Source organism: Entamoeba invadens (genome assembly GCF_000330505.1).
Source record: "Entamoeba invadens IP1 unplaced genomic scaffold scaff_1105074724821, whole genome shotgun sequence".
NCBI classification, from domain to species: domain Eukaryota; phylum Evosea; order Mastigamoebida; family Endamoebidae; genus Entamoeba; species Entamoeba invadens.
In genome coordinates, this window is record NW_004440095.1 from 23987 (window position 1) to 37091 (window position 13105).

Genomic DNA, 13105 nt, shown 5'->3' on the forward strand with positions numbered 1-13105 from the left:
AACCTCCGAAGAGCGGTACCTCTGAAGAACGGGTTCTCTCAAGAGCAGGCATTTTTTAGACCGAAACTAAAAATAGAGTTCTTTATCGAGCGGTTTTTAAGGTTTAATTGGCTAAAAATGCCCGCTCTTGAGAGAACAAAATTACCACGCCCTCCCGCTCTTGGGAGGTTTTACTGTATTGGGTTTGTGAGATAGAGTCGAGAGATATTCTTGGTGTGTATGTGCAGCAAAAGGACCATCAACCCCAAGCTTAAATTTGTTAAGTTTGTTGAATTCATCAACAAATCTAGCATTTTGAACAAATATAGCGCGACGTCTGAGTGATTCAACAGCCGAAAACCGTTTATTGAATTTGATAACCCAACTATCAAAATCAAACGCACTTGCGATAACAAGAATGCAGAACAGATGGAACATGTGTAATTGAAAGTTTGGACGCCTTTTTATGGTATTATTTGAGAAAAAGCAATCAAACTGAAAAAGTCAAAGCGCTGTGAAAAAGGTATGTTTTATATTTTTAAGTCATACATTTTATTAAATTTAGAAATTAATTTAAGTTTGATGTTCAATCTTGTTATTTAAAACCATATATATTTATTGGTACTATTCACAAATATAAAAATAATTAAAAAATGTTAATATGTTTAAAAACATCATCAATGTGTTTATTGTTTTGTTGTCAGAAGATAATTCCTTTTTTCTTTCCTTTTCGTTTAATACTTTTGTCAATAAAATTATATTCAAATTACAAATAATATTATTTTTATTATAATTTATAGTAAAAATAATCACATAAACAAAAGATTGAGTTTTGAAAAGTAAATAAATTATACCTATAATTAAAAACAGTGAGATAAAAATAAGTTGGTCTGACAAATAAATTACTTAATTTTTTCTTTGTTGTGTGAAATTTCGAATTGGGTAAATGTCCAATTTCATATTGTCGAGATATTTCTTTTTTGATGAACTTAATATAACAAAAGATTTGTTTTTATTTTTTGAATTTTTAATCATTGATTCGTGTTATTGATGTGCATTAGTGTTAAATAAAAAATAAATTTAGTGTTATCAAGAAGCATTTGTGGTCTAAGGGCAGAATTCCACCCTTCCAAGGTGGAGATCCGGGTTCGAGTCCCGGCAAATGCATTTTTACTTTACCAAACAAATGGGTTATAATTGTTTTAATTTTTAGTGTTACTATATGGTGACTATCTGGATAACAAAGAAAATGTCCAACTATGTCAACCGAATTAAATATTTAAGAATTAGAAATCAAAAAATGAATGTATAATTAATATATATTTTTGAGCTTCGTTAATTGTAACAACTAAAACAATATATAACGACTTGGTATTTACTTTTCTTTAGAGCGTCCAAATAAGACAGATAAGTCTTAAGTTAGGGGTATGTATCAATGCTCATGTTCTTGTATATATAATACTAATATAATAAAACAAAATAATAATTTGAACACTTTGAACTAACCAAACTGACTCACACTACGTATTTTACAAATGAACACTATACAAAACAGGAAATAGAATGGCGATTTAAAAGTGTACGTTATATAAATAACATCTTATGTTGTTGTTTTTAAATAAACACAGAAGATGATAATTACAAGAAGACAACGTGGCCGAGTGGTCCAAGGCGTATGACTCGAAATCATTTCTCATTTGAGGCGTAGGTTCAAATCCTGCCGTTGTCGTTTTTGATTATTGTCACCTTAACAACTTCAATTTCATTTTTTTATAGAAGTTTAATTTAACCAAAATACTTTATATAATTTATTAATTAAATTAAAGCAAAATAAACAATTATACCAATTATTTACAAACTTTGATTTTAATGAATAATATTGGTATTTTGATTATATCAAATAATATAAAATTACTATATTAATGTAATATGAAACTATATTTTATTATTAAAATAATTAATATAAAGTGTCATTATTAAATTATCACTTCATAATTTATCGAATAAAATGATATTTAACTTTTAAATATCAAAAAATTAATTTTTTTTTATAAAATACACATAACCATGTCAATTCAATTAAATGAAAACAACAAAAACATCTTTGCCGATTAAACACAATCAAAATATTGTCTTCCAATACCAGAGGCACTACTATATGTTTAAATGGAATGCCTTAACCGCCACCTTTTTTTCACTGAATATTTAAATTCATTGACAATAAAATTTATTCCTCTTTCTTTTCCAAATAAATTTCAAAACATTCGTTCAAAAATAATTTCTACAATTCTAGGTCAAGTTGTCGGCGACTCTGTTGGTCTTTCAACTGAATTTTTTTCTATCAAAAGCACAACCAAAATTGATTTATAAACACGAGAAAATCACATTTTCATGTTATTTAAAAACTACTCAAGGTTCCAAATGGATGAATATGAACTGGAAATGTGTCGACTGGACTGACGACACCGATCAGTCGCTTCTAATACTCGACTCTTTGGTAGCAAACAATGGAAATTGTGTTCCAGAAGTTTTTGCAGCACGTTGTCTCTATTTAATACAATTGTGGGGTTTCCGAAGAGATATAAAGCCGTCGGATGTTGGCATTCACACGTGAAGTGTTTTGTCGTCAAAAAACTTTAACAAAACACCCATCAAAAATTCAATAGACGTTTGGGAAAGAGGAGGACGGCGTGCGTCTAATGGGAGTGTGATAAGGACTTCAATTGCTGCGATTTTTTATTTTTGGGATATCGAAAAGGTGGAAGAGACAGCAAACACATTTGGGAAGGTGACTCACTACGACCCACGATGCCAGGCCTCTGTTTCTATTATAGTCAATTTAATTGGGGAATTTCTACGAGGCGAGTGTGATTGCCAAAAAGCGACCAATTTTGCACGAGAAAGATGAGAAAGTACATAGAAAACAACAAGGTGTTTTATTCTGATTTCGATAAATTCACAAATCCACGAAGTTTAGAACAACTTGAGTTGAATAAATTGATTGGATACACTTATAAGCCAGTTGGATGTGCGGTGTGGGGAGTCAGAGAGGCACAAATAACGAAAAATGACGGAAAAGGTGACAAGAAAATAAATTGAAAGTGTGTTGATGGCTGTAATCTATGAAGAGGGAAATTCAGACACAAATGCGGCAGTTGTTGGGGCTGTGTTGGGTGTTTACATTGGCGATTTGGATATGTTTTTAAAAAATGTATTGAATTTGATCACAAAAATTGGCTTATTGAAAGTTTGATGAATAGAATGTTGAAATTGATGAATTTGGAGGAAATTAAAGAGGGATTAAAATGATAAATTCTTGTTTATTTTATTTTTTATTTAAAAGTGTTGTCTATAAAACACCAAAAACTTTTTTTAATTTCAAAAACTTGTTTGTCTGTCTGTTTATACAATTACTATTTAAAACAACAATTAATTCATCAAAAAAAGAGATAATTTATTTAAAATTTTATCTTTTCTTAACACTTAAAAAAACATCGTTTTTTTCTTTAAAAAATGTTTTTGCTTTAAAAATGTTTTAAAAAAAATTACGTTTTACAATATAATTTCACTCATTCAAAAAAAGAGGGAAAATGTGTATTGTAATACACACGAAAAACCCCGATAAACAAACAAATATTTAAGTAACATAATTGTATTTTGCTTTCCGATTTTAAGTCTCACTAAGCAATTCACAATTGGAGTTAAAATATCAAAAAACATAACTATCGTCAAATAGTATCACATATAAACAACGTCTCATTATAGACAAACCAGAAACAGTCGCTTTGAAACCCGACGTTAACTCGTCGTTGTTTTCTTCAATTTCTGACGCATGGACACCATCGGCCAAATCTTTTTCTTATCAAAAGTCGCTAAAAAATGCAAACTTTGTCACAATAACGTAAAAGATATCTCTCACAAAGAACGCGATTTTTGCGAACACACACAAAAGTACGAAAAGGAGTTAAACATAATTTGTGTTTTGTTTCATCTTTTTTTTCTCTTCGGATTTTTGGATTGACTTCTGCTCTAATTTGTGTGATGAACCTGCCGTCCAATTTTACCGCGACCCTCAGAAATACATCGCAACATAGTGTGTTTTCACATCATCGTTCTGCGAATCCACTAAAGGCAAAAATACTTCCAAACAAAGCGACAACGCACTTTTCCAATTGACCATCAATTTTTTTTATTTTTTAATCAGTTTATTTTTTATTAGTTTGATTTTTATTTTAAAAACTAACAAATACTATTTTTATTATTTAACAAATAAAAAACTTGAACAAAGAACGTGTTATAAATACTCAACAGCACCATTACATGAAATCCACAAATGGGTGGAAAACTGATTTTTAACTCAAGTTTACATTTTCAAAAATTTGATATTTTTCATTGACTGTTCTTACTACAAATTGCAATGTAATTAATACTGATTTTGTTAAAACATGATAAGTTTAATAAGTGGTGTTAACAAGTCCGTTTGATGATTTGGAAAATAAAACAAAACAACAACGGTTTAATAAGACGTTGTGAATCAACGACAAATCATTTTAACACGTAAAAGCTTTGTTTTTATGTTTAATTTTTCTGCACTTGGTAAATAATTGATTATTTTGATGATTTATTAATATAGTTTGTTTTACCATATTTATAATATTAAAAAATAAGTGGTCAATTCCCGAAAAATTAAAAGAGTATTTGAATACACTTTTAACAGGTAGTGTTTTTTTAAGTGTTAAGGAACTAAACTTGAATAAAACGATAATTAGTAAAAATTAACTATCGTTCGTATTGAAAAATCATCACAATTTATTATTAAGATTAGTAAAAACAATTATATTTATAGTATATTGCTTATTAATAAAATACTATTAAGAAGCGCAAGAATAACGTACAACTGAAATAAATAAATAAATAAATAAATATATGCGTTAGACAAACATATATATGTAGATAGATTTTCAATTATTTTTCGTGTTTATTTTTCTTTTTTTCCAAATAAACCATAAATATTTTGAACACCACTTGGTATCTTTAATTTCGTGCAGTTCAAGAAACAATTATATCCGATATGGGTCACTTCATCGGGCATTTCGACGTGTTGTAAATTAATACATTCTTCAAAACATCTATCTCCAATACTTTTAAGTGAGTTACTAAATATAATAGAACTCAACTTTTCACACTTTTGAAAAGCAAAAGGACCGACAATTACCACTCCATTTATACCCTCCACTTTTTCCAAATTAACACAAGAAGCAAAACATTGTGATTCAATCATTGTTAAACTTTTTGGGAAGTGTACAACACTCAAATTACTGCAGTTTTCAAAACATGAGACTTGAAGTTTCTTTATGTATTTTGGCAGTTCAATACTTTCAAGAGTTAAACAACAATAAAAACTTTGCACCCCAAATGACTCGGCTGTGTATGGAAAAGTAATTTCAGAGAGAGACGTACATCGTAGAAAACTATCATCTGAAATATCAATGACACCCTCGGGTATATCAATACATTTTAAAGATCTACAATCAATGAAACACGACTTTTGAATACTTTTTATTGACTTAGTCCCATACGCAAACTCAAATTCAGTCAAGGAAAAACAATTTTTGAAAGTTTCTCTATTTAACGTGGTGAGTGATTTTGACATCACGACTTTTTGGAGTTGTGTACACTCGGCAAAGGCCTGCCAACCAATTTCAGTCACAGAGTCTGGAATTTCTATTGTATTCAATGAGATACACCTATTGAAACAATTTTCTTTAATATTCTTCAGACCATATTCTAACACTATTTTTGAAAGAGATGTACAATCGGAAAAACATCCACTTCTGAGTGACTCGACACTCTTGGGAATATCAAGTTCTAATAATTTTTCACAGCCTGAAAAAGCCTCACAACTTATTTCAGAGAGACGACTTGGCAATTTAATACAACTTAAGTTTTTACAATCTTCGAAAACTTTATAATTGATATTTAATAGAAGGTTTGGGAATGACAATGTCTTAATGTTCCAACACAATCCAAAAGCGTTATAGTTTATGTGTTTTAAATGTCTTGGGAACTTTACGGAGGTGAGAGAATTACACCCATAAAAACATGATGACCCAATAGAGGTGAGTCGACTTGGGAAGACCACCTCGACTAACGATTGACATTGAGCAAATGAATTATCACATATTCGTCTCAGTGACAATGGAAATATAAAAGACGTGAGAGAAGTACATAGAAAGAATGATCCGTTACCAATACAAGTGACTGTTGTTGGTATATTTATGGATTTCATTTCTTGTTCATTCGAAAAGCACTTTTCATCGATTTTGGTGACCAAATCGGACAAATGACTGTTGAATACAATTTTGTCTTTTTGTGTGTACACAACATTTTTGAAAATAATAGAGTGCATTCGAACACGAGTATTTTTAATTGATTGGAATTTGTTTTCGGAATACATGTCAAGTGTGTTCATAGCAGTTTTGTAGTCAACCTCTTCGTAGACAATAATGCGGTAAAACTCCCTGTAAAAGTATGATGTCAAGTGTTTAAAAGCCAAAAAATTGTTTTCTGGCCATAGAATTAAAGTCTCTAAATTTTCGAAAAAAATCAGTTTACTTCGAGTAAGAGTAATTGGGTTGTAATGAAACTTAGACATAGTTGAAGCATATTTTATATACCAATTCTAGAGATATGAAGTCTTGGAAAGAAGAAAAGTATTTCGAAACTATCATAATGTGAAAGCCATCTAAAAGGTTCATATGTTAATATTTTTTGAATATAAAGTTGTTTTTATATTATTTTGAGTTTTTCAGTTTGAATTTTGAACGAACAATCAAAACAACTAAAATGACACTATTTTTGTTCACACATTAGATTTATTTTTGTTTTTTTATATCTTTAAAAAAATAACCAAAATCAAATTTTTGTTCAACAAAAAACAAAAAATAGAAAGTAGTATATCAAATAGTTAAATATACATATATATAAACCATATTTATTACGTATTTATATTCAATCATAATACAGGTTAGTACTAAACCCCTATAGTTTTCTAAACCCCTCAAGTCATCAATTTAATGTTTGAGATTCAAGTATTTTTCAATGTTTCTATTGGAATATTGACAAGAATTTTGTTATTGGGAATATGGTTGGTGTTGGCTTAGAGATATTGTCGATAGAGAATCTGAACAAAGTCGATGTGTATATTTGGATCAGCAAGTTTTCAATATTGATTATACTCAGACGTACAAATTCAGAATGAACGACTTCCTGATCATCAAAAACACAACAATTAATTGAATGATCAGTTATTATGTGGAACCACTTCATCTGACGTGTGTACTAGCGTTCAGAAAGGGACATTTCACTAAATTCCTTTCAAACCTTTAATTTTTTCGTGTTTTATCATTAAAAAATAAAATAATATAAACGAAAGTTCACTGAACGTTTTTAAGAAATAATGGACAATATTTTGGAATCCAAAACAAATGAAGAACTCCATAAAAATATGTTATGGTCTGAAACAACAAAAAAGGTTGTAAAGTTGTATAAAGTTTGAATGGAAAAATACAATTGTTTTCAAATTAATCAGTAAAATATTTCATTCAATACAATTGTTTAATTAAAAATTATATAATATGATTGATAATAAACAAAGTAAATGAATTATATTATGTATATCACACAATCAGTAATAATAAATGTATTTTTTTAAAAAAATGTTTAAATAATAAAGACACTTTTTGTATTTGTTTATAAGTTATATTTAATTATGTTTGTTATATAACCAAAATTCTATGTTATAAAAAATCAGTCAAATGAGAGTATAACTACATGTGAACAAAACCAAACAAAATTTAAATAAAAAGAATTAAAATTATTTTAGTAATTTTGTTATATTAATTAAAACTATGATAATTACAAAAAAACATAAAAAGATTCTATTCAAAACAATTAATAATATAAATAATTTTAAACTATTAATTTATCAACATTACAGACAATTATAATTATAATTATAATTATAATTAATAATTAATAATTAAAAAACCAATTTAAATTGAATAAAAATGTAATAATCAATGTAATTCAAAATATACTATTTTTAAACCCCTTTTTATTTTCTTATTTAATCAATAATTTAATTAACATTTAAACGAACAAAAAATCATAATTTCTATATTAAATTTTATAAACCAAAAAATACAATTAACTGAAAAAGTGGGATGCTGAGAAAAAGGGATGCTAATCTAAATATACATTAATTTAATATTATTAATAATAAATAATTAATATAAATTTATTTCGGTTTTTTCATTTTATTATTTTTTTGATTAATAATTTATATTAAAATAAACAGTATTTTTATTATTTTTCAATTAAAATTAACCAATAGTTACGAGCATCCTCCTTTTTAGCATCCCCATATTTCCTCCTACTGTATATTATTTTATCAGATATAACAATAATATCTGATTTTTTTTGTATAGAGTTTTCAATAATCAATACCAACAAACAAACTAAATACATTGTTTGTTTTATTAATAATATATTATATTAAAAGTTACACACAAAAATGTGCCAACAAACAACATTTTATTGTTTTGAAACTACACACTTTAAATTTTATTATTTATTAATATTTTATTGTCTCAAAAATGCAGAATACAATCGAAAATAAAAAATAAAGATAGAAAAATTGATATATTTATTAAAAACCTATAGAAAAAAAAACACAAAAAGAAATAAAAATTAATTTGACATTTTTGAGAATCAAAAAGCTAAAACAAAAAACACAACACAATCATCAAACCCGAAAAATATGAAAATAAAAAAGAACTTTAAATTTTACAATAAACAATGACTCTTCTAATAGTTGTATGTATTGTTGCTGCCTTTGCTTGTAACGAAGGTGAGTACTTTGACCAGACCACCGCAACGTGTAAAGCGTGTGAGAACAACTGCAAGACTTGTTCCACGCAAACTCTTTGTCTTACATGTGTTGATAGTGGAAATGTAAATCAGCCGTATGTGTTGGACCAAACATACCAATGTGTCCTTCGCCCGCAAATAACAAATTGCATATCCTACACGGGAGTGTTGTGTACTCAATGTGACAAGTACTATTATTTGAATAACCAAGTCTGTACGCAGTGTGATGCAGACAAAAAATGCACGTACTGCAATTCGCAGGAATGCTTCCAATGTTCTTACGGATACACTTTAGTCAAGAACGGGAAAGAGTGTGTTGACTGTTCACAGGCCGTAAACGATGCCGATTGTGGTCGATGTCCTGCAGACAGATACTTTGACATCTCGACGTTATCTTGTATGCCGTGTAAAGACTTTTGCGATCATTGTACGTCCGCCACAAACTGTTATTCGTGCTCTACTGGGTATGCTCTTGCTGATTCGAATAACACTGAGTCGAATTGTGTTCGCATTGAAAATTGTGCGGATGGCTTTACATATGGAGACCACTGCGAGAGGTGTAATCCAAGTTACTTCCTGAAGGATGGGAAGTGTGCGAAATGTGGTAATGACTGTATCGCGTGTATTGACGACTCTATTTGCACTGAATGTATTAACTCAAAGAAATTGGCAAATGGGAAGTGCATTGATACAATCGAACACTGTTTGAGTGCGGATAATATCAATGGATGTACTGCATGCGAGTCTGGGTATTACATTGGACAAGGCTCTGTATGTGTGAAATGCGGAGTAACTTGTTCGACGTGTGTGAGCGAAAGTTATTGCTTTAGATGTGCGGCAAATTACTACTTTGGGACTAAAGAAGGCGAGTGCTTACCAAAGAAAGAAGACTGCGAAGCGACAGATCAATATGGGTGCATGTCGTGTAAAACAAACATAAAAAATGACGCACAATGCGAAATAGATAAAGTCGTTGATACAACTGGGTCGATTAACTGCACTACACAAACGTATGGATATTACTTGGAAGCGACAGTACAAGCGGATGGGACTGTGAAATATGCACAACAATGCCAACAATGTAATTTGAATTGCAAAACATGTGCGTATAACAAGGATTGGTGCACATCGTGTAATGACGGATATACATTAGCAGAGAATGTTGGTCAAAGAGAACTTTACCGAATGACTACTAAGGAAATTGGGAATGTCTACAATTGTTTAGTGAAGCCGGCTTCTTGTAAAACTGCGGGTTTGTTTTATATATAAAGCACACAAATTTATCACCATAATAAAGAAGATTTATTTTATAATAACTATAGACAACACAAATTAATGTGTTTTTATTAAATAAAAATGTAATTAATATATATATTAATATATATAGTTTTTATATTTAATTTTATTATTTGTAATAAAAAGAATAATAATATAAAAAAAGATTGTATATTTTTATTTAGAATTTGATAATAAAATTTGTTAAAATTCTTTTAAATTTTTAATGATGTCGATTTACTTCAACAATTCGTTCAAATAAAATAATTAAAAAATATTTTTAAAAAATTTAAAATTAATCAAAGAATAGAAAAAATGACAATCATTTTATCTTGTTCAATACAATTTATATATATTATAAATACACTTTAACATTTTTATTTATTTTAATTAATTTTTTTCTAAACAATAGAGATGGGATATTGTACAGAATGTGTAGAGGGATATTTCTTGTCTGATGTCTCATGTGTGTTGTGTGACGAATCGTGTGGGTCTTGCACGTCCGATTTATTCTGTCAAACGTGTTCTGCTAAAAAGGATGCAAATGGGAAAGCTCTTTATTGGCGTCCATCTGAACTTTCTGCTCTAGAAAATGAGGCCAAAGGGTTATGCATGAAGTTAAGTGAAACTTCGGTTCAATATGGACTGGACAAATGCACACACGACCCGACAAATCTTGGGTGTACCTCATGTAACGACACGTATTACTTACACAACAATTACTGCAAGCAGTGTCCTCTCGATCTTTGTAGTAAATGTAAAGAGAGTGCAGTTGAAGGGACGAATGAAACAAAAGTCATTTGTTTAGGGTGTTCCAACAACACTTATTTAGTCGCTTCAGAAAACAGATGTGTAGCGTGTGACTCAATTGAGAAATGTTCTACTTGTGAAACTGATGGTTGTCATGAGTGCACTGATGACTACAAACCCACTCCAGATAGAAAGAAGTGTACTAAAGTGAATGTCGCATTGATAGTTCCTCTCTCTATAGCCGGATTAGTCATTGTTGTGGTGGTCGTGGTCCTCATTTTGTTCTTAATTTGGAGACGTCGTCTTGCTGTCGAAAAAGAGCGCAAGAAGAGTTTCAGACCGACGAAAGTCTCCTCTGAACTTGAGATGCTTTTGGCCTCATCGGACAACGTCAATTTCCCATTGAAAGCCATTATGGACTTACAAGTGGAAAAAGACAAAGACGGAAAAATTAAGAAGGCGGCGCCCCAGAAATGGGACTTTGATTTTGGTTTGAAGGGAGAGAAACCAAAAGTGGACGAAGAAATTACACAGACGATTAAAATAGTGAATCCAACAAAAGTCACATACTACTTTGAATTTACCACGCCTGTCTCGCATCAATACGAAATCACGTTTGCTCCAAAACAAGCGACTTTGAAGCCACAATTTGGTGTTGATGTTAAAATCACATTTAAAGCACTTTGCACGACGAATATCGAAGACAACATTGCTATTTGTGCTAACACTATAGAAGACACTAATAAGGAAATTGCTAAATTCTCATTGCGAATTGAGTCGGACATCTCACTCAAATTGGACTATAACGAACTGAAAGCAAATGGGGGACCGATTGGTGAAGGTGCGTTTGGCCAAGTATTCAGAGGGAATTACAGAGGGATGGATGTTGCGATTAAGAAGATGAAAGAGCCGAAGATGACGGATGTGCAGAAGTATGAATTTGATCACGAAATTACTATGTTGAAATTACTGAGACATGAAACTACAGTGAATTACATTGGTGCTGTATACACAATGGGGGAGTACGCTATTGTCACTGAATTCATACCTTTTGGCGCATTAAGTAAACTCCACCAGAAAGAGAATTTCCCACTTGAATTAAAAGAGAAGATTATGGACGATGTTGCGGCTGCTATTTATTACTTGCACTCCCTCGAAGTCTTGCATAGAGACGTGAAAGGAGAGAACGTCCTGATAAGTGCGATTGACGAGAATAAGACCGTCTGTGGGAAATTAACAGACTTCGGGACATGCAGACTCATCACGGAACAAAAACTGAAGGAAAAACCACTGACGGAAGGCGTCGGAACACCTAGCTATATGCCACCAGAAGCATTGCAACATAAAGCATATGGAAAGCCGATGGACGTCTTTGCGTTTGCTATTACGATGTATGAGACGTTTGTCGAACACCCGGCGTATGTCGGAGATCGATTTGAAAAGGCGTGGAACATCCCACAATTTGTATCGGAAGGAAAACGACTTGAGAAACCGAACGGCATCCCAGAAGACTACTGGAAATTGGTGACAGACTGTTGGAAAGATAACCAAGACGAAAGACCTACTATTAAAGAAGTTTTGGTAAGAATTAATAACTTCGAGTTGAAATTTACAAGAAGTCCAGTGGGAGCAGGTATGAAAGAAGATAAACCAATACAGAAGGTCGAAGAGAAAAAAGAGGAAAAGAATGAAGAGGTGAAAGTTACTTTAGACGAAGTAAAAGTGGATAACAAAGAAGTAAAGATTAATGCAGAAGAAGTCACAGTCCAAAAAGAAGAACATCAGAATACAGAGGTTAAGGTCCATAATAAGATGGACTCAAAATCTTCTTCGTCAAAATCAAGCTCATTTAGCTCGTCGAGTTCCGAGTAACTATTTTGGGTTCAGGGTTTTATGGTTAAATAAATGATATCTTTTTATTATAATAAAATGTATATTTAAAATATTTTTAATATTCTCGATATCATTTTTATATATATATCACTTGTAATTAAGTTATTACAAAAAATACTGTGAAATAATGCATTTTAAATAAATCAAATCAAAAAATCTTTGTTAAGTAATATTGTTATACAGTCATGCGAAAAAGCTGTCGCGTTTGGAAAAACCTGTCTTGAAAAAATATTTTATAGTAAATTTATAATTACTTACTATACAGTATAGCTTCTAT

At 30.5% G+C, this 13105-nt stretch overlaps 2 protein-coding genes across 2 annotated transcripts; one reads left to right on the forward strand and one right to left on the reverse strand.

Moving 5' to 3' along the window:
* Positions 1-4957: 4957 nt before the first annotated feature.
* EIN_043320 (hypothetical protein) lies at positions 4958-6634 on the reverse strand (the record flags this gene model as incomplete). Its single annotated transcript, XM_004253547.1, has 1 exon — positions 4958-6634. One exon carries the CDS (start codon positions 6632-6634, stop codon positions 4958-4960), a length of 1677 nt encoding a protein of 558 aa, XP_004253595.1.
* A 2204-nt stretch (positions 6635-8838) lies between these two features.
* EIN_043330 (serine-threonine protein kinase, putative) lies at positions 8839-12807 on the forward strand (the record flags this gene model as incomplete). Its single annotated transcript, XM_004253548.1, has 2 exons — positions 8839-10162; positions 10598-12807. The coding sequence occupies 2 exons, from the start codon at positions 8839-8841 to the stop codon at positions 12805-12807; spliced, it is 3534 nt and encodes a 1177-aa protein (XP_004253596.1).
* Between the last annotated feature and the right edge of the window lie 298 nt (positions 12808-13105).